Source organism: Rhinolophus ferrumequinum, chromosome 10 (genome assembly GCF_004115265.2).
Source record: "Rhinolophus ferrumequinum isolate MPI-CBG mRhiFer1 chromosome 10, mRhiFer1_v1.p, whole genome shotgun sequence".
Taxonomy (NCBI): Eukaryota; Metazoa; Chordata; class Mammalia; order Chiroptera; family Rhinolophidae; genus Rhinolophus; species Rhinolophus ferrumequinum.
In genome coordinates this window covers 41,661,384-41,686,765 of record NC_046293.1, presented here as the reverse complement: position 1 = coordinate 41,686,765, position 25,382 = coordinate 41,661,384, and the positions used below count along the sequence as shown (strand labels likewise).

At 40.1% G+C, this 25,382-nt stretch overlaps 1 protein-coding gene across 1 annotated transcript in view; it reads left to right on the top strand.

Annotated features, from left to right (window-relative positions):
• The first annotated feature begins 3,047 nt into the window (after nucleotides 1-3,047).
• Nucleotides 3,048-25,382, top strand: part of PKP2 (plakophilin 2) — a 78,003-nt gene continuing 55,668 nt past the window's right edge. Inside the window, exons 1-4 of the mRNA XM_033118490.1 lie at nucleotides 3,048-3,438; nucleotides 15,967-16,079; nucleotides 16,446-17,140; nucleotides 23,678-23,813. Coding sequence (XP_032974381.1) covers nucleotides 3,216-3,438; nucleotides 15,967-16,079; nucleotides 16,446-17,140; nucleotides 23,678-23,813 — 1,167 coding nt within the window. The 5' untranslated portion in view covers nucleotides 3,048-3,215. The remainder of the gene's footprint in view (nucleotides 3,439-15,966; nucleotides 16,080-16,445; nucleotides 17,141-23,677; nucleotides 23,814-25,382) is intronic.

The following is a 25,382-nucleotide window of genomic DNA, read 5'->3' as shown; positions in this document are numbered from 1 at the left end:
GGGCCTAACCATTTAAAAGTAGCAGATTGTAGTACAGCCAAACACCACAAAAGTATTCACAGCATTTTATTTCTTCAATTTGTTGGCTAGAAGCTACCTTTATCAGTTCTCTCAGGGCTTGCTCACCATTTAGGAAGTCGACTAGGCAGCTTTCCCAGGAAACATGGCAGGGCCTGCACTCTGTTGGAATAGAAGCACATCTAGACTATGTTTTGGGGCACAATGCCAAAGTCTGCATACTTCTTCACCCTGTAATTAACTAATGCTATTACAATAGGATTCTCACCTCCAAGGGTACCCTTTTAATGAGTTTATGTTTATCTTCCTTTCAAAGGAATTGTTCTCCTGAATCATTGAATTCTGCAAGTACTCAAAAATTATCTCAGTTTAGTTTGTTTTTGTATTTACAGGGAAAACTACATAGCTGAGTTGTAGAATATCTAGAATATATAATGATATCTACCTGACTTTTTAAAAGATGATAAGTTACCAAAAGTGTGAAGACTTAAATAATTATTATTCACAGTGGTTGAGCACTCATTATATACTGTGCAATATATTAAGTGCTTTTATGCATCATTCATTCATTCAACATATACCTATTTTCTACTATGTGTACTATTTTAGAACCAGGAGAACAGCAATAAATAAAACAGAATCCCTCCTTTTATGGAGCTTATGCTCCAGTAGGGAAACAATCAACAATTAAATAAGTAAAGCATAAAGCATGTGTAATGAAAATAAGTGCTATGGAGAAAAATTAAGCAGAGACAGGAGATAGTGACTGTGTGTGTGTGTGTGTGTGTGTGTGTCCATAAGTATCTATTGAAATACGTTGAGATGAGCAGAGACCTGCGGGAGGTAAGAAAATCCAAAATTGGATCTCAGGGGAAAGTTTGTTAAAGAGCATTGAACAATTATTTTGTTGAGTATTTCTTATAACCACTTACCATTTAATCCTCACAGAAGCACCTCATGGTAGGTACTTTTGTTGCTCCCATTTTACAGGTTGTTGCTCCCATTTTACAAGAGAATTGAGGCTTAAAAATATAAACAAACTTGCTTAAAGCCACACTACTTATAAAGGGCAAGCTAAGATTTAACCCTGATCTGCCTCACTCACAAACTATGCTTTTACCATCTACCTCCTGTCAAATCACCCAACTACCCAATAACAAGATTTCTACATGCTCAATATTGGTACCTACCTAATAGGATAATCAATTAAAACATCACAATTAAAAAGAAAAAAAAATCAATTTCAGAGTAAAAAAGTAAATGAAGTTTGACTCAATCCAATAAACAAATGAGAAAAATGCCTCTCCACTCTCCTAAAGAGGAATTTAGATGAGGCAGAGCAGACCTTGTAAATCATGGCTCTCCAGGCACAAAAAACAAAGGGTGCCCTAGCTGACCCAGTGGGGGCTGGTATGGAAATCATCTTTCAAAGCAGCACTCTCAGGGCTGACAAAGAGGAGAGGGAGAGATGAAGAAGGAGGAAACAGGAACAGAGTTTGTTGTTGGACATCTCTATCAGTACTTCCCCTTCTGTTCACCCCTCTCTTTTCAATTGAATCTGAGCATCAGGGTTGGATGTTTTCACCTGGCTACCTAATCGAGCTCTTCACAAAGTATGATCTACCTCAAGACTGGTCCTGCTGGAATGGGACGAATTGCTTCCAAGACTGACAATCCACTATATTAATCCACTTAATCCAATATATTAAGTACTATATTCCATAAGGACTTGGCCATGTGGCTGGCCAAGAGAGAAAGGATAGCAGAACTATCACCTCTTCCTTGTCCAGGGATGGGGCCCCTTGATTTCCTCTTTGTTCCCTGGAAGCTCATTGACCTGTGCATTAAGTGTGTGCATAAAGAAAGAAGGGTTTGCCTAGGAAAATGGGGTAGCAGAAAGCTGTGTTCTCCACCACTCCAGACCTGAATAAGTGGAGTTTTGCAGTAATTGAGTGATTAAAGGAAAGTGAACATACAAACCAGAGTAATCAAAAGGAAGATTATCTTCCTTAATACCAGGGACAGATGTTTTTCTTTCTGCCTCTCAAGTCGAGGAAAATCAGGACAAGTGGCTTATGTTGTAAATTTTAAGGTCAAGGGTCCTTTCTATTGAGCGTAGCTCTTAAGTTCTCAGTAGTCAATTACAAGTGAAACATAATTGACAGCGCGATAAATATAAGTTGTGGAAGATGCGATTGAAAGTCAGAAGCCCCTTCCCTAGGTCCCCTACAGCTATCATAACCAGGACTTAGTCAAACCCGTTAGCAGGACTATTAAAAAGTATCACCTATTCACAGTGCTCTTCCCTAGCACCTCTTACTGGAGTTTCTCTACGTGGGTGTGTTTGTAAGAGAGGAGTCGGTGAGCATAGAGAGTACTGGGTACAAAGTGTATTTGTAAGAGGAAACAAACTCTCAATGAGGAAGAACATATGTTTCTGAGACTACATCTGTGCAAAATACATAGTCCCTGAAGTTGTACCAAGAAGAAAAAAAAAAAAACTACCGTATTTTAAAAAGTCTTATTTCACATATGTCATCTTCTTGGCATATTTCCCTTTACTGCTTTTTCCGCCTGACCAAATAGTCCCTTCTCACCCTCAGGTCCAGGAGAATCACGAAATGTTTCGAACAGTCTGACAGAGCCTGACTAACCAGATATATTACTCACTCGGGGATCCCAGAGGCAAACCTCAGCCTAGGAAGATTAAGTTGACTCTTCAGGGCGCACCTGCCCAGAGGGCGGCCCCTCCGCAATCAAACGGAAATCACACAATCTCCGAGGGCTGGGCAGAGGCCGAGCAAGGCAACTAAAGTTGGGCGCCGCCCTGGCAGGCAGTATCCTGGGTGACTCCAGAGGGTGCTCGACCCGGGCTGACCGCGCCTTCCCCACTTACCCGGGGGCGGGTCCAACTGGCCAGGTATCTGCGCTGGCGGCGGCCGGCTCCGCCCCCGCTCCCAGGCATAGTGCGCCTGCTTGGCTGCAGCCGCGCCTCCTTCCCCGGGGAGGCTGGACTCCGGGGCTCGGTTGGCCGCGCTCCCCTGGGCTCAAGCCTCTCACCCGCGCGGGGGGCGGGGCCGCAGGCGGGGCCGGGACGGTGGGGCGGGGCGGGGATCGCACCAGTGCCCCCGGCTCCGCCGCAGCTTTTCCTGCAGGTCTCGCGGCTGGCAAGCGGCTCGGTCGCCTTCTCCGGTCCCATGGCAGCCCCCGGTTCCCCCGCTGAGTGCGGCTACATCCGGACGGTCCTGGGCCAGCAGATTCTGGGGCAGCTGGACAGCTCCAGCCTGGCTCTGCCCTCCGAGGCCAAGCTGAAGCTGGCGGGGAGCAGCGGCCGCAGCGGCCAGGCGGCCAAGAGCCTGCGGATCCAAGAGCAGGTGCAACAGACCCTGGCCCGGAAGGGCCGCAGTTTCTTGGCCAACGGTGAGTGGAGCCCCGCCTCCCCCCTGCACCACCTCGATCCTACCCCTTACTCCTTCGCTACCCCTCCCTCACCCGCAGAGCCCCGTGGCTTCGGTTCGCTGCTTCCTGTGGGTGCCGGACCTGGTGTTCAGCCCACCTGTTGCTCGTCGTCCCTTTGTATGAGCCGCCGCGCCTCCGGACTCAGACCCGCTTACTTGGGGAAAGCACTTTTCTAAAATAACCTCTTACTCAGCTCTGTCATATATGTATCCGTGTATGTTAAATGTACGTATATATCTAAGTGAAAGAATTCAGTCCAAGATTTTCACCCCTTCCTAAACTTGCTCTCTTCGGCCCCCTTGTCGCGTCCCCCACTGGCCCCTCTTACAGGGGTCTTAATCTGGAGACTCCGGGAATGTGTCAACACTTTGAAATTTTATGCAGAAATTCGGTATGAACATTTTTCTAGATGAAAACTCCCCTACCTTTTATTAGATTTTTTTAAGAGTCTGTGACCCCAATAAATATTTTGGAAAAAAAAAAACAACCTGAAAGTACTGGCCCTCCTACGAACTGTATATTGGGATTGCGATGCCTCGCCCAGGTACTTCGCGGCGTTCCACACCGTGTACCGAGCGAGCGGTTGATCTAGGAAGTGAAAAAATTGGGTAGGAGGCTTTGGGCCTGGGAACAGTCACACCACCCCGCCGAGGAAGAGGGAAAGGAGGAAGGGTATTTTGGCCCCGCCGGCTGCAATATCCCCTCCGCGAAGCTGCGCCCGCGGTCGCACTCGTGGGCACAGCGCTGGTCTCTCCAAAAAATTAAACTTGGAGTGAAAGAGGTTTTAAGAAAAAGGGGGTCTAAAAACACACTATATCAGTAATGGATAGCCAGGGGAGGTGGAAGGGGAAGATGGAAAATCAGTGCTGAAAATTAGAAAACATGATATGTCATTTTCTCCCCTGCTGAGTCAGATGATCAGAGCCACACCGTGCCTTTTATTAATTTATTTTTTCATTACAAAAGTATGATAGGCTTTTTATAGAAAAGAGAAGAGGAAAGAAATTGAACAATTAATTTAGTTGGGATATCAGTTTGTTGAACTGTTTGTCTAGGAAGTTGAACTGTAGGAAGTAATTGGACAACAGCATATGGAGAACCCATGAGGAAAAAGAAAAAAAGACCAGATTAGAGTTTGAAAACAGCAGACCTGGGAGGGAGGCTTTATTGTTTTCAACTTGTGTAAAAGAATCCTAAAGGATCAGGCAGTCAATGTTTATATACTTGAAAAGTAAAGAGATGTTTAATGATTATAGTTAATTAATGTAATTGAGTGCCTACTGTGTGCCAAGAATTGTGGTTTGCGTTCATTGTTATTTATGTTTCCAAAAACACTTGTGAGGTAAGTCTTTTTATCCCCATTTTACAGATGAGGAAGCAGTTATGTAACATTCAAGTTCCCACATATAGTAAGGAGCAGAATTGATATTTAAAGTCCCAAGCCTGAATTTTTAAACCACCCATCAGTTATTGTATATTGTTAAGCTTCTTCGTTATTAGTACAAAGTAGGATTTTTATTGGACCCTACGCCTCTTTATGGCCCCATCCTGTTTTCCTCTAAATAAAATTGAGGTGGTTCTGAGCGAGTGGGAGGTCTAGATAACACAGAACTACCACAATGCATGGAAAAAAAGGAATCCATATTTACTGTTTAGGAGTCTGATGACTCCAGAACAAGTGTGGCTACTTTTTCACCAGTGGAGTCATTCCACCTCTTTACTCTGTGCAGGCCGGTGCTAAACTGAAACCAAACTAGATTCTGCTGGGGGATGCAAGGAATGCACATTAGATATTCTTTCTTAACCCCTGAGAATGGCTAGCTAGAAACAGCAACCAGCCATTCATTCAACAGCAACTTGAATGAACCAGTTCTTTCAACAGCAACTTGAATGAACAGAAGGAAAGGGAGTATTGCTGAGCATCTATTATGCACCTAACACTGTTCAAGAATATGTTTGCATTTCGTTATGTCCTTAAAACAATTACATGAGATAGATACAAAGATCCATTTCACACATGAAGAATGTGTTGGTCTCTCAACATTTATTGGACACTTAGTCCCAAACCTTCACGGGATTTATCCTCTCTATAATATGGTGAATTCATGTTGCTTGGTGAGTTCAAGGACTATCAAATGAGTCGGTGTGTGCAGGGCACTGCAGGTGCTGAATTAAACATAGACTGCTTGCTTTAAAGCAAGAAGTTTAATGTCTGAAGAAGGAAGCCTCCCTCTAAAAGACCCATTATCAAACACAAACTGACAAGCGACCCAAAAGAACAGCTAACACATTGTGGCGTTTAAGTGGATGAGTTAGACCACTAGCTGAAGAGAATTTTGAAAAGCTTCTTGGAGAAATTGGGATTTTAGATCCCCCAAATCTAATAGGATGGGACATAGGGAAGTGGTTGGAGGAAGACCGTTCTAGGAGGGAATAACAGGAATATTTCATGGTTCACAGAATTGATATGGCAGAGTACAGGGCATTGTCATGGTGCTTCTGCTCAAATGTTTAGGGCAACTGGTTGAGTGGCTCTTCCAACTAAAGAACAAAGTGCTTGAAATATTTTGATTACAACAGTAGCTTCCCAGCAAGCTGAAATGCGTTCAGCAGCCTACACAGAAGTGCAAGTCAGGCAGAGAGATAAGGCAGCAAACAACACCTCCTTACTTTAAAGCCTCAGATTTCTGAGACTCAAAAAACTAATCTGCTTCAAAGGAATTTAACATTAACACTCCATGGAACAATTACCAGGGGCAGTTGGTTTATGCTGTTTAATTAAAGTTCTTTGAAAAGGTCTGGGGGCTCTTGATGGTTGTGAGCATTGTTTTTATTATTTCTGTATTACTATCATGTCTCTAAAGTTGAAACAGACAAACAGTTGTTGAAACAGTGCTGGCCTGGAAAGAATCCTGTATCAACCCAAGAAATTGTGGGAAGAAATGACCCTGGTGTTAACTGCTGTTAGCTCCAGGGCCCTGGAGAATTCTGAATTGTTGACATACCTGTAAGATTAAGACAGCAGATAGTCTGCTGAAAACAGAGATGAGATAAATGGCATTGATTTGTTGAGAAATACTCTGCAAGGGTCTTTAACCTGTCAATTTCTTTCTAATGCCTTAATATAGGTCGGTGGTTTTTATTGTAAATTACTCTTTTATTTTAAACTGCTGAACGTTTTAAAGTTGGCTGTAACTCTTGGGTGTGGGGGCAGGGGATCAGAAGTGTATAGCAGCATCCTGAAGTGAGTCTGTATTGTAGGGAATTTTAAAAATTCTTTCATAAAAGTCACAGAGAAGACATCGAAAAATTAGCAAGTATTAGCAAAGGGAAAAATTTTGAGTGTCCACATCCTCGTTATTACGCTTCCTTTGAAAGTACTACTACTTTAGTTACTACACTGTTCTCCAACCCCAGGTGCCTGCGTAGGAAGAAAGTCATGTTGTAAATTGTTGTATGTAATACTTGTAAAACACAATGAACAATATCCTAATAAAATTTGCCAACTTCCTTGGAAAGCCACCATAAAAACTTGAGGCATGCCATTTACTTAGATGATTTCCCTGGCCAAGATATTTTGAATTCTGTGATCAGAGGGGAATCTAGAGAAAAGACTGAAAAGGTAGCAAAAAAGGGCAATTAATAGGTGTTACGGGGGGATGGGAGGGGAGTTAGATGTTCAAATCCTGTACGAAATCTGTTTGCCAAAGAGGAATTCTGGGAATGAAGCAATTCTAGAAGCTAGGTGACTAGTCATTCAGAAAGTAGAGAAACTAGTAGGGATCAAGAGACAAGGGAGAAAAGAGTTCCCTGGTGGGGTGGCAGGGACATGGTCATGTTGGTCTGAATGTAATGTGTCAGTAGTGCCACCTAATTTAATGTACCTCCATGTACGCCTAATATAGTCCATAGACCATTTTTTGTCCAGTGTCTAGCAGATTGATTGCAGTGAGTACAAAAAAAAGTGTCTTTTTTTAGAAATTCTTCTGATTATAATTAGTCAAAGGAAATAGAATTTTAACACGATAGTGATTACAAAAAATAAACTCCCAAGCCTTAGAAATGGTGAGAATACATAATTTATGGATAAGGTCTTGAGGGAGGGCATGGTAGGTATGCATCAGAATCAGTGAACTGTAACAGTGTGTGATTATGAAAGTTCTTTGCTGTATGTGTCACAGATAAGATACAGGAAATTACCTTAAAGAGAAGAAGTCTGTTCACTTAGGCTTTTTAGAGGGCTCCATTAATGTTATCTGTGCCCTGTGCTGGTGGTTCCAATCACTGGAACAGGATAGCTCAGTTGAATTAGATATTCTAGGTATTTGTCGTTCACATTGGCTCATTCTCCTACAGTGTTGTTTTGGATATCAGCTTTAAATTGTGTCCCATGTATTAAAATAAGACGATAGATATTTACATTATTTTATCTTCAAGTACTTAACATTGATTTTATATTCAAATTAAATTTCTGGTCTGATCAATAAAAATTATTAAAAGCTTTGTTTTTTTTTATTTTATGAGAAAAACATATTATTGGCAATCTATCTATGATAGTAATGAAATATAATAACAAATATGTTGCTGAAACCTCTGGAATTTAAAAATCAGACTTGATTAATGTGGATTATAAGAAGACCATTTGGTTCCATCTCGAATGACAGTCAAGAATTTTAAATTATAGAATTCTGAGATAAATGTTTTTTCCAGCTATTTTATACACGTCCACAAATGTATGAGGACCCAACACTATACTTCTCCTGGGGAAGTAAATGGCAAAAGGCGGTGTTGCAAGTAGGAATAGACAAAATTAGGAGAAAATGTAATCTTTGTGTTAGAGGGAGCCATCTTACTCGCCTGCCTTATTAGGGTAAGAATCATAACAGAATTTCAGGTCCTCTTACAATAGAACTATTAAGGAATCTATTGTGTATCTTTGTAATACTGTTAATGATGATTGGATATTGGACATAAAAACAGTTGTTATGTTCTTAAGTTCTTAAAGATGAACTAGGGAACCCAATATGTAGACTTAGATGAAAATGTGTATTTCGAAAAAAGAAAATACAATTGTCATTACCATTGAAAGAATCCACATATTTATATTCTTGGAATAATGAGCTTTAGGTTTAACAATATTAATTGGCCAAATCGTCATAACCAAATTTCTGCAATTCCTTGATTTCTAAAAAAGAACGTTGCTCATTAGAAACTTAATAAATTATTCCCACTAAATCTTAAATCTCACAATACAAGGATCACATCAGAATTATTGTATCTTGATTGCCTTTTTTTCTTTGAAAGAGGAAAATGGGAACTTTTCTTCACAGATAATCAGAACTTAGGCCACCAAACTATTACAGACAAATACACAAGCCATACAGATAAGAGAATGACAGTAAATATATATTATCCAGATGTAGAATCAACCTTGCAAAACGAACATAGTCAGCTTTTCTAATCACTCAGAAAGAAAGCCTACCTACGTTTGGGGGAGGGACATTTTCTTCCTCTCTTTACTCCCGGAATGACAGAGAAGCAGTAGAGAAAAGATTTGAGTATCTTCCATTCCAAGACAACTGCCGCCAGTTCCACACATGCAACTGCCGCCCTCACATTTTGGCTCCACTGTGGCGACTACAGGATAGATGTCGGCCGGAAGGATTAAGTGCAAACTGAATTTGTGTAACTAGGATATTTTGAATATACAAGGAAATATGACTAATCAACAATTAACTTGTCAAGGGCGGATGCATGACTGTGCTAGACACGGTAGTAAAGGATGTGATTCTTTATGTCAAAGAGGTAAAATTTTACCTGGAAGATAAGACAGCCTCTTCCTGCTTTAATCTGGCCTCGCTCCAATCCATTCTCCACATAACTACGAGAGTTAACTTTCTGAAATCTCATCAAATCATTTTCCAATTTATATTCCTTTGGCTTCTTGCTGTTAGCTACGGGAATAAAATCCTCATTCAACATGGCATTCCAAGTTCTTTGTGATCTAATGCCTGCAACTTCTCAGACTTCATCCTGTCACCACTGCTCCCACGTCCCACCAAACATGTGTGATTTATCTTGTTTGGTATTCTTACTGCTACCCCTACCGCCTGCATGTCTCCCTCCCTTCTGTTGACCTGGTTAACTCTTACAAGTCCCTTAAAACTCAATTCAGTTGTGCCCTCAAATAGGCAGCCTTTCCTCACCCCTCCTCCACCTTATATTGTAGAGGGAGATCTTAAGTGCAAGTTAAAGATTTGATAATTGTGAGTCACAGAATATGTTTCAGCAGGGAGAAACATGAAAAATGCAGGGGTTTTCTGAAACTACATTTAGCAGACGTGGTGGATTTAAAGGAGAAGGGACAGCAGTTATGAATCAGTTGGGAGGGAAGAGGTTAGCCCTGGCAAGTGAGGCTGTGAAAATACAAAAGACCCATTACAAAAACCTGTAGTGAGTTTTTTAAGGAAAAAAAATGAAATGAAATTTCTGAGCTCCATTTGATTTCTTTGACTGTTAGTTGCATCATTGTGGGTATAATGTGATATTAGTCATTGCAGTTCTAAAGTAATCATTATGGAATATGTGAGCAAATGAATTGGGAAGACTGCCAAAGGACACAAATTACAGGAATTAAGAGATTTAGAAACTTCCAGAATGTATCAATTTAGTACTTCGCCAGTGTGCAAAGTTACCAGTTATAATCACAAATTCTGTAATCACATATTCTGCCAACTCAAAATATCTGATATAGACACCAGCAATATGAAAGGGCCTTTAAAATATGTATTTTTGTGGTTATCTAGAGCAGTAATTCGAAGATTGCCCCCAAAATGCCATAAACTGATATATCAGAGCATAACACCAGACTGCTTAGGGAGCTCCTGAAAAATACGGACTTATGGTTGCTGGTTGGTATATTCATTGACTAGTCACACAGTGGCACCTGGAGCATGTGGCCCATTCTCAGAGGAGAGCTGGTCTGTCCCTGGAATATTCAACTTTATTGGACAGCAGTTATACTCACCACTGTACCACCAACACCTTCCCCCGGCATGTTCAACTTTGTAGGAACTCGTAGCCGGTACTGCCCAGCCGTACACTAGATCCACTGAGTTGTTTCTTAGGGTTGATTATGTGAGCTGTGTTAACTGGTCACAACAAACATTACTGCATTTGTTCACCATAGTTCTTTTAAACCAACACATTCTCCTCATTTTCCAGCCTTAGCAAGTGCTTATGGTATGCAAGGTGTGAAATTGTGGTTTCCATAAATATCTGGTCATTTTTCTTAGAAAGTACAAATAGAAGAAGATGTTGTTGTTTTTTAATGGAAGTCCAGGCAAATGAATCAATCCTGTGTTGTATGCCTGTACAGACAATCAAAAACGCTTCACCAACTCAGAGTCCTGATGTGTGGTTCTGGATGTGTCCTGACGTATTTTGTGTTTTCCTTTAAGTTCCTATTTTTGTTAAATGACTTTAAAGATCCATTTAAATATGAATTGCTATACAGATTCCTTCTAATAACTTTTAAGATGCCACGTCTCACCTGTAATAGCATGCCCCCAATATTACTCTAATAGAAAAAGAAGTTGTTAAATCTTTTTAAGGTAGGTGGAGAAAAAGGTGGTGTTATCTAGAGGTTGCTGTAGAAGGGCCAAATACCAGAAAGTAATAGCTTTTAGACTTTCAAGCTTTCTTTCTACCAAAAAGACCATTGTGAATCCACACTGTGAAGACAACTGCTTCTGAGCACAATTAAATTAAGTGGAGCATTTAGAGCAATACCAGCAGTGAATGCCTACTAATTTCTGTGCATACATTTAACTATACCTGTTTTCATGGGAATTTCTTATACCTCTGTCTCTACAAATTTTCCTTTTGGAGCTCAATGTGAACCCAAATCAGTTTTTAACCATGCTCAGAGAGTGCTAGAAGCTTGAAAGAAAAGATTCTTTGCTGAATGAGAACACCACTCTTCTCTCCAATAGAGGCAGGTTATGTAAAAGTTTTGTTTCTTTGTTTAACAATTCTCTCTCATACTTACATAAGGGAAGTTGTAGTTGATTTTTCAGATATGCCCAGATATAAGTAATCATGTCAAAATAGAGGCATGTAGATTCGATTTCATAAATATATTAAATTTAACAAATTAGGTAATAAAGCTGCCCACAAAAACCTACAAAGAAAACCCTGATTATGGAAATCAACTTATTGTTTTTAACCCTAATATCCATTATGTTTGGATAATATTTGCATAGATGACCAGAAACCATGATATTTCCTCCCTAACTGCTGCTTAGGGATCCTATAGTTCAGATTAACTAATTCAGACCAGGAAAGAGAGAAAATTACATTATCCTGTGAGGTCTACACCTTTGCCATCTGCTGAGCAATTTGGAATCCTTTCATCAAAACCAGCCCCCCTTGCCTTCACCCCACCAGCCCCATCCCACCCCGATAATTGCTTTGACCCGAATTGCTTCTTATTTGAGGAGGGTGGGGTTTAAAGTTTTTCTGTAACTACTTCCTTCATTTCCCTTAAAGTGGGCTCCATAAAATGTCCGTGGTGTTCTTAGAAGAAAAGGTTTGGATAATGTTGCCTGAGTTAACATTCATTTGAAATATTCCCTATAAATCATCACCTTCTTTAGGAAACACCAAAAGCACGTAATCTACAGTGCAAGTGAAATGAATGGCCAAAAAAAAAAGAAAATCACAATAATGTCATTATGATTCCCAGTGGCTGGGTCAGTCAAAAATAACCAGAAAAAGTCAAATTCAATACCACTGGTAAATTTACCAGAATAAAAACTCTGAGATACAACACAGTGTAAACTAAAGCTTGCACACTAGTTTATCTTTCCTTCTAGAATAGATTAATTGAAGAAAAAGTGCAAAAACAAATTTTTGTGATCCAAATTCTGTTTTAAAAACTATATCTCATTTTCACATGTTACTTTACAAATTTAAAAGCATTTGAACATATGCTTTCTCAGGTAAACCTCTCTCTCAGCAACTCTGTTAGTAGCTGGAATTAAGGGAAACTGAGGCATCTAAGTGATTTATCCAGACACCCAGAAAACAGTAAAATGGAGGCTCCAGACCAACTCCACAAATTTCTTCAGTTTAAGGAAGGTACCTACCTCCTTTTGTGAAGTAAACAAATTCTTTGAAATAAACCCCACCCTCATTTTCCATGTTAGAAAATGTGGATTTTCATGTTCCATTTATTTAAAGCAGGATGTATGTATAAGTTTTTCTTTCCTTTTTTCTGTTTTTGGAGAAGAATGATTCATGGCTGAACTATTTTATATGTTCAATAGTCATTATTATGTATACATATAATATTTTATTCTCTGAACAGAAGATAATGACTTGCCTTAAAGAGATGTTTCCATTCTGATTAATATTTACCTTTTAAGAAAAAACTCCCCCTAGTTTGAATACAGCTGCTAATTCACTTTTAATCCACTATACTTATCTTAAACATGATGTCCCAGACAAATTAATCTGCATTATTTATTGTTTATTTGCATTTATTTGGCCTTTGAACCAGAGAAACTATCTATCGTGCCAGCCTGCCGTTGAATATCAAGAGTGACAACCTTTCTTGCAAAGGAAGAGAGTCCATGGTTTAAAGATCTAATCTTATTTTATTCTCTGTTAATAACCACATTGTAGCTATTTTGGGAACCAGTAAACTGGTCTCAGTTCATTCATCGAAAAACTGAAGGAGAAGCTTCCTTTTAAGGACTTAATGTCAGCAGGTAAAGAACTAGTATTTATAGAGTATTTGGAGTTGCCCAGGCAAAGGTTCTAGAGGAAAGAGAATGATTGTTTTGGGTCCTCGTATCAAAAACTGTGATGACAATTGCTCTAGGGCATTGATAAATGGCAATTTCAGAAAAGCCACCATTGCAGTCAACAGCAGAGACCAGTGAAAGGAGGAACCCAGATTTCAAATCTGATATTAAATCTCTTTGCAATTTAAAGCAAGTAATTTAACTTTACCTATTTATAAAGAAAGATGATAATAGCTGGCTCTGCATTACAGAATATTGAAAAGAAACATAAAATAACCTGAGCTCCTGAAAGAAAATACTGAAATGTAAGCAGTTCATGTAAGATGCTTTAAAAAGCTTTACAACCCCCAGCAACAATGTGAGGTGAACATTTTATTTCATTCAACAGGCCTGATTACAAAACTCAACGATTAGCGATTTTGATAGGATACACTTTTTTGGGGTCCTGTCCAAAGATTCTTACACATTTTTAAAATCCTTGCAGCAATCTCAGCTCAAGATGGCTGTATTAACTGTTCTTCATTGTCTACCTATTCCTGGAAGTAGGGTAAGGGTAGTAGTGCAGGTGATGATGGACTGGAGGGGCCCATTGAAACAAGTTTCTTGGATTCCTAAAATTGCACCCTTTCATCACCTGCCATTTTATTATAGAGTAACAGGAATTAATACATATGCCATATATGTATTTTTTTTTCCTGTTCTAGATTGTCCCTGACTTTCATATATTCGGTTACAATCCAAACTTTCGAACATGGATATCCTTAAACTACTTTTTTTAAAGATAATAAATTTTGTTTCTTACATATGAACTAACCAATAATTTTCTGCCTGGCCACTACCTTTGTAGAAAAGTCTTCTGTTGATTGGAGAAGGGCACAGTTTAAGCATTCCCTTGCCTCTCCCCCTACGTCCCCAGTGCTGAGGGCATCCTGGTCCCTAGACCCTTCCTAATTAGAGCCAGAGTGTTCCCTGGACTTGCCCAGCTAGCCTACTTTCCCACACCAGCAGGACCCTTGCATCCCTGCCTCTCTGAGAGCCTGAGCTGGGTGGGGGATGGGGACAAGAGAAGGAACAGTGAGGGTGGAGTTTGGGGCTATGTACTACGCAGGGGCAGGATCCTCCTAGGGGCGTTCAGAATTGAGTTCTTAAGGCCACTCACAGCCTTCACTCTAGGGTCCTACAGAAGATTCCTTTCCCTCATTCGGTGTTCAGGTTCCAGGAATTCTCTGTCACTGAAGTTAAAAATTAAGGGGCTGCCTGACCTGTGCCATCCCTTGTAGAGAAATCAGGCCCCTAGAAACAGGAGAGGCCTGGCCTCCCTCAACTTCCCTGGTCTTTAGAGTGACACAAACCTGCAGCTGCCTCCCCCACAACCCCTTGAAGTCTGAAATTTGTTTATCAGCCAGATTGTTTGGCTCCAGGAAATAAGACACATGTACAAACATATTTGGGGATGGATTCATACTTTTTAGTTCTCTGGCAACAGCAATCTCCATTCCCTCTCCATCTCAAAATAACTTGTGAATCTATTGATAGTGTTTGAAATTTTGACTTTATAGCAATTTAATGGAAAAGTGTGTTCCAATTATATTGGAAAGAGACTGCCTGTATTGTTTTATTCTCGGTATCTTTCACAAGTCTCTGAAGCCTAGAAGAGTTAATTGAATATTTTTTTCCTCTGATTTCTGAAGTAATGCTACATGACAGCAAAAAGTTGGCTAAAATTAGGGAACTAGAAATTACCTAGGTTTTAGAGATCTTTGATTATTCTGGTAAGGTTTTTTTTTTTTTTTTTTTTGGTTTTTTTTGGTAAGGCAGTGGGAGATTATACAAAAAGAACAAATGAAAAGCGGGGAGAATGACAAAGTAGTGTCTTCTACCACCCCCTCTTTAGAGGAGTGTTTTAAGAGACATGTGCATCAGTTAAGAGTCCCTGTAGGCCCCACAGAGTGAAGCAGGAAGGCCTGTGTCCTCCTCAGTGTGTGCAGGAGAGTGGGCTGGCTGTTAGACGACCAAACTAAGAACGAGCCAACCTGGATGACTGCACAGATACACTCATTTGTAGCGCAGAGGTTGATTTCTCTCCTGCCTCATTCTCACGAGGCCAAAAAACCTCAATCCGAGGCTTGGTCTTTTTAAGCTGGTCCGTTTTCTTTGACCACACTGAGCCACCTTGTTTATCCAGGCTATCTAATCTAGTAGTGTTGAGTCACTCTTATATTCATTACCTACACCTACAGACCTCTCAGGAAGCTTCCAAGTTCCTGCACTAGGAATAAAGTTCTCCTCTGACTTAACAAACGGAACTTTTATAGTATGGACCACCTAAGCCAATAAGTGATTTCCAAATTCCTCAGCATCATAACAAACATTTTTGGATTTTTGTGAAAACAATCTCTTCTCCCCTTTATTTCCTTTACTAAAAAAAATTACTGAAATATATATACATATTTTATTTTTAACCCAACTTTTATTTTGAAAAGCTTGTAGAGGATATTGTGATCACCTTTAGTCATTTGCCACATCCAAGGGTGATGTTAAACCAGCACTTAAAAACACCAATATAAATCTAATACTTGATGAAGACCTTAATTGCTTAAGTTTACAATATACTGTTGTTATACAATCTTCAACTACTGACTGGGCCACTTATATTATTTCAATATATGCTTGATTGCAGGAACTCTTCACCGAACTAGCAGCGTTCCTGAGTATGTCTACAACCTACACTTGGTTGAAAATGATTTTGCTGGCGGGCGTTCCCCTGTTACTAAAACCTATGACATGCCAAAGGTAGGATACCAAAGAATATAACCCAGTTATTGGATACCATGGAAACATTTTTAAACGTCCATAGATTATTTTTTAAGGTTACCTTTCCCAAATACTATTATTTCCTAAATGAATTATGAGAAGAGTGATTTTGTATGGACACCATAGCAAACTGGGGACTTTAAACAGTATCAACTCCTAGTGCAAATAACTAGTCAACCAAGTTAACCCAGTTAATCTGTTTAAAAACAGATTTTACCCAGAAAGGGGCCAAATTCTCCATGTGGTTCAGAGAAATGGACACCTTTTGTAAGAGTGCTGGAATAGTCTTCACCAAAGATGAAAACTGATTTGTGCCTCATTTAACTTGATTTCTTTCTCATGCAGTCCGGCATAACCACGACTTATGAAGGTCGTTGGGGAAGAGGAACTGCGCAGTACAGCTCACAGAAGTCCGTGGAGGAAAGATCCTTGAGGCAGCCTCTGAGGAGACTTGAGATTTCTCCAGACAGCAGCCCTGAGAGGGTTCATTACTCACACAGCGATCACCAGTACAGCCAGAGAAGTCAAGCCAGGCACGCTTTGCGACACCAAGAGAGCAAGAGATCCACCCTCCTTATGCCCCCAAGATATGCTCGCTCAGAAATTGTTGGCTTCACCTCCGGGCCCGTGAGCAGACAGCGCTACTATAACACTTACCACAGACAGTTCCAGTACGGGTCTGTTAACGACAGTGTTTTTGACGGTGCCCCTGTCAACCCCGTGGTGCTCACGTACCCCAGGCCTGGGACCAGTCACAGCATGGGCAACCTCTTGGAGAAAGAGAACTACCTGACTTCAGGGCCTGCCCCAGGGCAGGGCAGGCCGCTGGTGCCCCTGCAGACTGTTACTCAGAACCGGGCCGCTCGGTCCTCCTGGCATCAGAGCTCCTTCCACAGCACCCGCACCATGAGGGAAGCCGGGCCCAGTGTCACTGTGGATTCAGGCGGGAGGAGGACGCACATGACCATTGGCCAAGTGGCAGCAGGAGGAAGTGGGAACATGCTCACGGAGAGAACCACTTTCACCGACTCCCAGCTTGGGTGAGTCCCCTTCTCAATCTGCAGGGCTGTCAGTGCCAGCACATTCTGTTCCCACAGCCCTTACAGCGTGAGCTGGCACTTCTTGGGCTGCAGAGAAAGGTTTCCAGAGATAAGTGATTAAAATAATGACTTTTCAGGCAGCTGCCTAATTGACAGATTAACCTATTTACCTCAGGGACCGAGGCCAGGTTACCTGCTCATATGGCAGCTTTGCAAGGAAATCTAACGATTAGTCCATCTGTTATTCCAAATTAGATGCTGACTGAAGGGATGGTTACCTCTTGGCTGTGTGAAAATCTGCTCTGATGGAGAGTTAATTCCAAAGCAGACCAAAAAATGGATAATTGCGTGCATATTCTTGAAATAAAGGAAGGAAAAAGACAAAAATGCTTATTTCTGGCTTATTCCAAGTGGACCTCAAAGGCTATATTGATAGTCACTACCATAAAAAGACAGAACTAAGCAAAGGCAGTTAATTTTTAGATGTCTCTTTCCTTCCTTTTATACCTGATACTTTTACTTTTTGATTCTAGTATCAGTGATTTGCGGGTACTTTTTGGCAATACTGAATAATTTAAAAAATTAAATTTTTAAAGTCATTCCTTTGCCTCCTATTTACTTCATGGCTTGTCTAATCTGGTCTTTGGAATATAACCCTTATTCAAGTTTAATGCGAGAACACAAATTTCATAAACTGGGGAGAAAGTTAGAAAGAGAAAGGTTGAGAAATGGATGGATGATTAAATCGCTAACTCCTGAAATAATGATGTAGTATCATTATGGTAAAAGATTAAATACGTGATTTTTGTTTGATTTCTAATGTTGCTTAATGGAAGTTGTTACTTTTAATCATCACTTTAAGTGAAATTTTGCAGTATACTCATTGACTATGCGGGTACTGCTGATAAAACATGTTAGGGCTAATCTAAACTTGAAGCAGGAAATATATTTTATAAAGCAAAATTGTGCATGAGACTTCAAACATTTCTGTAGAAATCAGATCTTTGTCAATATGAACACACTAATAAAGAAGGTAAAAGCATGAGGTAATTATTTGTGGAGGAAAAATCTGATCTTGGCTTTTAAATGGATAATTCAAAATGTATTGAATGCCTGCTGTATTCTAGGATTTGTGCTAGGCACAATTTTAACAGAATGATTTTAACAATAACAAAACTACCATGCCAACAACTGGCATTCTTCTCTTCCTTCATCTCTGCCCCCATGCTTCTTAAAACACCCTGTCACTTTCCAGTCTCTCATCAGCCCACTGCAATATGGTGTTAGTCCCCACCATTTGATTGAAACAATCTCCCCGTAATGTACCAGTGACTATCGTGTTGCTGCATCTGAAGCAGACACATATTCAGTCCTTATAATCCTCAACCTATGGGCAGTATTTGACACCGCTGTCTGTGAAACTCTCTCTTCCTTCATTTTTCAGGGCACCAATCTCTCCTGGTTTTCCAGTTGTCTATCCAGACATTTCTTCTTAGTCTTCTCTGAAAAAACTTTTCTGCGCACCCAAAGAAGTCATCTTTGCTAATCCTTCTCCTTCAAGTACTGGTGCTCTTCCAGAGTGTCCCTATGTACTACGCTTGTATCGTGTGATTCCCAGAGTTTTATCTTCAGCTCTGTCCTCTATCCTGAACTCTAGATGTGTATGTATTTCTAACAACCTCCTGGGCATTCCATACTCAGTATATCCAAAACTAAATTTATCAGCTCCTCCCTGCCTTCTACTCCTAACCATCTCCTCATACTAAATTCCTATCATTTACAAACATGGAAGTCATTCTTTTCTTCTCCCTCCACAATGACATATCACCAAGCCATATTTGTATCTCTTTAATGGTTCTTACATTTTTACTCTTCTTTCCAACTCCATTGCATGAGTCTCTCTGTCTCTGGTCCCGTTCACTCAGAACCCTTCTCTAGGACTCTTAGTGACCTTCCCAGATCTGGTGATTTCTCTCCCCAGTTTATAACCTTTCTGTAATTGCACCAAGTTTTCCTGCTTTTTAGCATGGCACACCAGACCCATGTTTATCACCCCTGTTTATCACTCTAGTCACATCACTTTCTAATCTCCACCCTTCATCACCACCATCCCCAAACACACCCCTGCATAAACACTCAAACCACTTGGGACCTCTTTTATGTCCCTTAATGGAAGACACTCATATATTTCCTTCCTTCTTCCCATCCATCCATCTCTTTTCCCCTACAAGCTCTGGTTTTGCCTGGTTTAGCTCAGATACTACCATTTCCTTGACCACTCCCCTCTCAATCTAGTTTGGGTGCCCCAGTTAGCTGTACTGTTTGGGTGTACCAGAATAATATGCTGTAGTTATTCATTTACTTATCTGCTCTCCCTTTAGACTTTGTGCTTCTTTTAAGTGTGTCTTATTATCTTTATAGTCTCGGCAACCTAAACAGAGGTAGGTCCATAAAAGTCACTATATAAATGTGTGGTAAAAGCGTGAAGGAATTCAAGAAGGAAGAAATGAAATATAAACTCTTTATGTTTTACCGTCTAGGTTCTTGTGTTGCTCAAATTCTAGAAGTATTAACCATACTATTTCAGGTTATTGTATTAATGGATAGGGTAAATTGTATTAGAATAATTATATTCTAATTATATTCTATAGAAAGGACACTCAGGGTCAAGAAATTTAAAATAAATGGCAAGAAATCTATTCTTGATAACTCCTAAAGTTGCCATCCTAGAGATCAAAAATCATAGAAACGAACTCTTCCTGAAAATTTTGCTATGAAAAGGAAAGGCAGAGGTGTTTCCTGCCATGAGGAAAATAAATGATCAAGGTGGCATCTGTGCCTGACTTCCTTCCTTTGCTGTGCCCCGTGGCTCATTTCATTCCCTCAGGGTGTCCCCTGGGAGCCCTGCACCTGAGACTGCTCTCTTTTCCCTCGTGTTGTCTCACATTTCAGATCTATCCAGCCCCTGTTTTGGGAATGTATTTTTTTATGCCTAGTGAAAGTCCCACCTGTAAAGGGTTCTGTCACATTTGTGGAACATTCCTAGAGAGTAGCTAGAGAAAACTGTAAACCTATGTAATGACATAAGGTTTTAAACAATGGATCTTTCTTTCCAAAAGAAGAATGGCTGATCAGTTAGTAATGCAGCAGAAAACCAAGACATGGGAGGAAAAGAGATACAGTTAGCACCTGTTCTCCATCAGACTGATGAAAAAGGGGATGTCTTGAAATCACTAAATAAAAAAAATTCTAGATCAGTTTTTCTGAAAATAAGATTTCCGTGCCTATGGGGGGAATGGGAACTGGTGGTTAGATTCCTCCAGAGTACCCAGCACTGCAGTGAGCAACATAAGAGAGAAAAATTGAGTGGCATATATGAAGGTCTAGAGAGGATCAGTGAAAAAAAGAAAGTAAGACACATCATCAAGTGCTAGGTTGTGCAGTACATACTCTAGTGTATATAGGAATTCAGAGAACAAGAAGTCAGTGTGCTGAGATTAAGGAGAGAGACTGGATTTCTGAGGGATCACCAGTTAAGTTTGTGACATAGAGCGGCACGGAGTAGACAAAATGTCATAGTAACTTCCCTACACATCCTCTTAATTACCAACTTCTTTAGTTCCTTGATTCTTTAAGTCTCTTTCAACTATATCTTTCCATTTTCATTTTTAGCAGCCCAGCTCACGGCTTTATTGCTTCTAAGACTCTTATAGTGCCCTCAAAACTGTCTCTAGAAACACATATCCACTCCAAAGTCAGCTTTCCAAAGCAGTGTTCTCATCATACTTAAAATCTTTGTGAGGCAGAGGAATTTACATTTCCTACGCATCTGTGACAACATGCAGGAGCTTTCCATTCATCATCTCGCCTTCCCTTGGCCTTGGAAGGTGTGGCTCTGTACTAATAATCCGGGAACCAGCCTGCCTGCGGCAGGGCTGTGTTGTCAGCTGGCAGCAGTGCTCGTTGAGGGATCGCACACATAAAGCACCGTTTGTTATTTATTGCTATAATATCTCATTCTGACCAAGGCTGTTTTATCCTGCTTCCTCTTATACTTTTTCATTTATATGAGCATCATTTTAACATATTAAGTAAAGTTGTTGAAAAGACTCACTTCTGGAGAGTATGTTCAGGGGATGATGGGGCCCAGGGACAACTGCTCTTCCTGATGTCCCCCCTCCCCCCAACCCTCTTCCCAAGCCACATTTTGGCAGGCTTTAAGAAGCATTTTATGAGTGAGTGGGAAGGAGGGAAAAAGAGAGAGAGACGGATGGAGAGGAGGAGTGTTGTAGGAGAATAGAGAAGGAAAGGAATAGCTCTAGCTGGGGGTGGGGCCCAGGAAAGATGTTACAGAAGTGAAGATATTTGAATTGAGTCTTGACAAACACATAAGAATTAGGTAGAAGGATGGGCTTTCTAGAAAACTCCAAGAGAGTGGCTTGCAAAGAGGCACACAGTGTTTAGAGAAGAATTAAAAGCCCAGGTGACTAGAGGATGGGGTAGTCATCAGAGGTGGGGCAAGGGGATTGATGATGGCAGGAGATGGTGCCAGACGAGGATGAGAATATACATTGTGTTGGAGAGTTGGATCTCACAGACAGAAGCAAAACAGAAAAATCGGCGCCCTGAATAGCTGTAGCAAACTTTCTGTTGAGGAAGTCTTCGTTCAGCTTGGGAATTGTTTTTAATGATAAAGTAAAATGGCACTGGATTGGCTAGGAGTGAATGCAGGGCTCCTTTGTGAATCATGTTCAGGAAAATAAAGGATTCAACTAATGGAATTATTTGGGGGTGTTAGAGACTTGGAAAATTCAGACTTCCCTAAGTCATTTATGACTTACAAAGTGGATATGACTGAATATTAAAAAATAATTATAAAAAGCTGCATTAAACAGAAGGCTCTTCTTATGAGTGATCTTCCATCAGTGAAAAACCTGCAGTGATGGGTGGTAAAGACTTAAAATTGCCATTGAAATCGAGACTGTTAAGAGTTTTGATTTCTCTGTAAAGACATTGGAGTCCCTTCATGTAAACTATTTCCATCTCTTCTAAAAGGTGTGTTTGTATTAAAAATTACTCAGATTCTGGTTTTAATAGAAATAGCCTGCTTTTTTCACCAATTAAATTGACTCCTGAGGCACAACATTTTAAAATATAAGGTCATTATATATTTCTTGGTATCAATGCCAGATTGTTTTCTGCTTCATTTGTAATAAATACCTTTCTACTCATGAGGTAACACTTCTGTGTTTGAACATGTGTTTCAGATGCAGTGGATATTAGCTTTTAGTCATGAGGCTCATTTATCCCCTCGCCTGTGCCACACTCACCCATATACAAACACAATTCACACTACTAGGTACACATCTGTACACATGTGCATGTATTGTGGGTTAGCCTGATATGAGAGCATGTACTCACTGTGCTTGCCAGCAGAATACTGGAAGACACACTCCTAGGATGTCTTTGGAGTCTCTGTTACCTGGAATGAATCAATCATAACCCTCTCTGAAGCCAGAAAAGGCTCCTAGGTTACCTTCCAGGCATGTCTTTAGCCACAATTCTGAGATGTTAGCATCCTGAGTATAGTTTCTCTGAGGCCATGCTTAAGGAAGCACAAACCACACCGATAATAGACTTCCTAACTTGGTCACCCTCCGGACAGAGATGAAAGGGGAGAAAACAGTATAGTTCTTTGAGGCATTTGGGAGTTACCTTTTTTTTTACAAGTGGCAATTTTAGTTGACCTCTGGAAGTTATCCTCTCTGCATCAAACTGCGTAAGACTTCATCACCACTATAAATGCCTGCAATTAGTAAAAGACAAAAGTATGCTATGAGCTAGACATGAACTCAATGTCATTACATTGGCAAAGTAAATAATAATAGAATGCGTATATTTTTTTTAAAGAAAAAGCATATTTATAATTGCATGTAATCATTATATCTTTCCTGATGGATTTTGTCACACCAGTATGACTTACTGTAACAAAACAAACTCATTTTTCCTGGCTTTTACTGTATGCGTACTGTTATAGTCATTAAATAAGAACATTTTTAGAATGCTTTTTTTTTAACTAAGTTTTAGGAGAAATAACAGATTCTGAGTAGCTTTGAGAAAAATCTGATGATTTTTGAGGGAGGGTATTTTTTCTACAGGTGTGATAGCAATAATTTTTTTTCAATTTCTGTGGCCAAATTTCTTTAAAATTCCACGTAAAGTCTTACCATGCCTTTAAAGTCACTTTTTAAGATGTAATTATCTTAAACAGAGTTCTCTTTCTTTCTTTGGTACGTGTTCTGATTCTGCTCAGTTCAGTGACATCTGATGCTGACCTGACCAGAGCTGGAGTATCTCTGCCACTAGCTTCCTATACCTTCTGATCTTGGTGCTGATTTTTCTCTTGGCTGAAGAAGAGCCAAGGCTCAGATGGTCTAGGTGCCTCCTGACTTTAGCTGAGTCATCTCTGGAGGATCAGGTTGGTAGGCAGGAGGGAGCAGGTTTGGAATTTTGCTGAATCCGTGACTGTTTGTCTAGGAATGCCGACATGGAGATGACTCTGGAGCGGGCAGTGAGTATGCTTGATGCAGACCACACGCCGCCAGCCAGGATTTCTGCTGCAGCTACTTTCATACAGCACGAGTGCTTCCAGAAATCTGAAGCGCGGAAAAGGGTGAGTAGCATCTTAAGTCTGGTGCAAACCAGTACACTCTCACATCTAGTATGGTGGTGGCCCTGCAAACCAAAACCAATAACTTACTTAAATTTTTAAACATCTTCCTTGAGTTACATGTCATTATACCTCAATAAAATAAAAATACATATCTTTATTGAGACTTTTTAATTGAAAAGGAAATACACACGCATTGCCAAAAAAAATTTCTTGCAATTCAGAAACTTAGAAAGTAAGTCAGTGTACACACCTCGCCCTTCTTTATCTCCCTAACCTCCCCCTTTACAACTATCTCAAGACAATTGTTGTCAACAGTATGTGTACTTTCAGATTTTTCTGAGAGAGGGCATATGTGGGGGTGGGGGAGGGAGAGGGGAAGTGGTGGGAAGAAAGGGAGGGAGGGAAGGGAGGGAAAATGAGAATCAATGTGCATTTTAGGCTATTGTTTTCTACATTAAAAAATATGTTAAATATAGGCAATGTTTTCCAACTTTTGTTTGCATTAAACGATTTCATTAACATACCAATGGTTCAATGGACACCTTTGTACATAGATCTTTTGGCATTTCCACAAGTGTTCCTATAGGACTGATCCCCCCAAATGGAGTCAATTTTATGATTGTTTTTAAAAGTGGTACATTTGTGGGGGAAAAAATCATATTTCGAAAAGGTATGCAGTGAAAAGTGAGTTTCTCTCCCACTCCAAACCCCAGCCAACCCCCATCTCTTTTTCTCTCACTCTTGCATTTTCTCTCTTCCTCCCTCCCTCGTTTCTTCTCTCTGTCTCTGCCTCTGTCTCTCTCTCATCAATTTTTGGGTATCTTTGCAGATACTCTCTGCATGTAGAAACAATTATTGGATGGGTTGGCTCAGTATTCTTTTTTGTTTAAAACAAAATCACAAATGGTAGCAGATTACTTTCAGTATTCTGTATTTTGTTTTCATTTACTATAATATCTTGGAAATCTTCAATTAGCCCTACTTCATTCTCTAAACTGCTGCATAGATTTCTGTTGTATAAATGTACCAGTTTTGTTTGTTCATTTTGTTAACAGCTTTATTAAGTAAGGTACAATTTGATAAAGTTTTGACATATGTTTTGACACCGTGAAACCATCGGCACAATCAAGATAATGAGCATTTCAATTAACCTCCAAAGTTGCCTTGTGCCCCTTTGTAATCCGTACTTCCCACCCCTCCCAACCCAGTTCCAGACCCAAGGCAATCAATGATCTGTTTTCTGTTACTATAGATTATTTTGGATTATCAAGAATTTTATATAAATGGAATCATAGAGCACATAATACTTTTTTTGTCTGGATTCTTTTACTCGCCTTAAATCTTCTTAAATTTATCCATGTTGTATGTATCAAAAGCGTGTGTGCATGTGTGTGTGTGTAACTGAGTATTATTTCATTATATGGATACACCATAATTTGTTTATCCATCTACCTGTTGATGCACATTTGAGTTTTGGCTAATACTCGTACAAATAAAGCTGCTATGAACATGTGCAAAACACATGTTTTGATTTTTCTTGGGTAAATACCTAGGAATGGGATGCGTGGA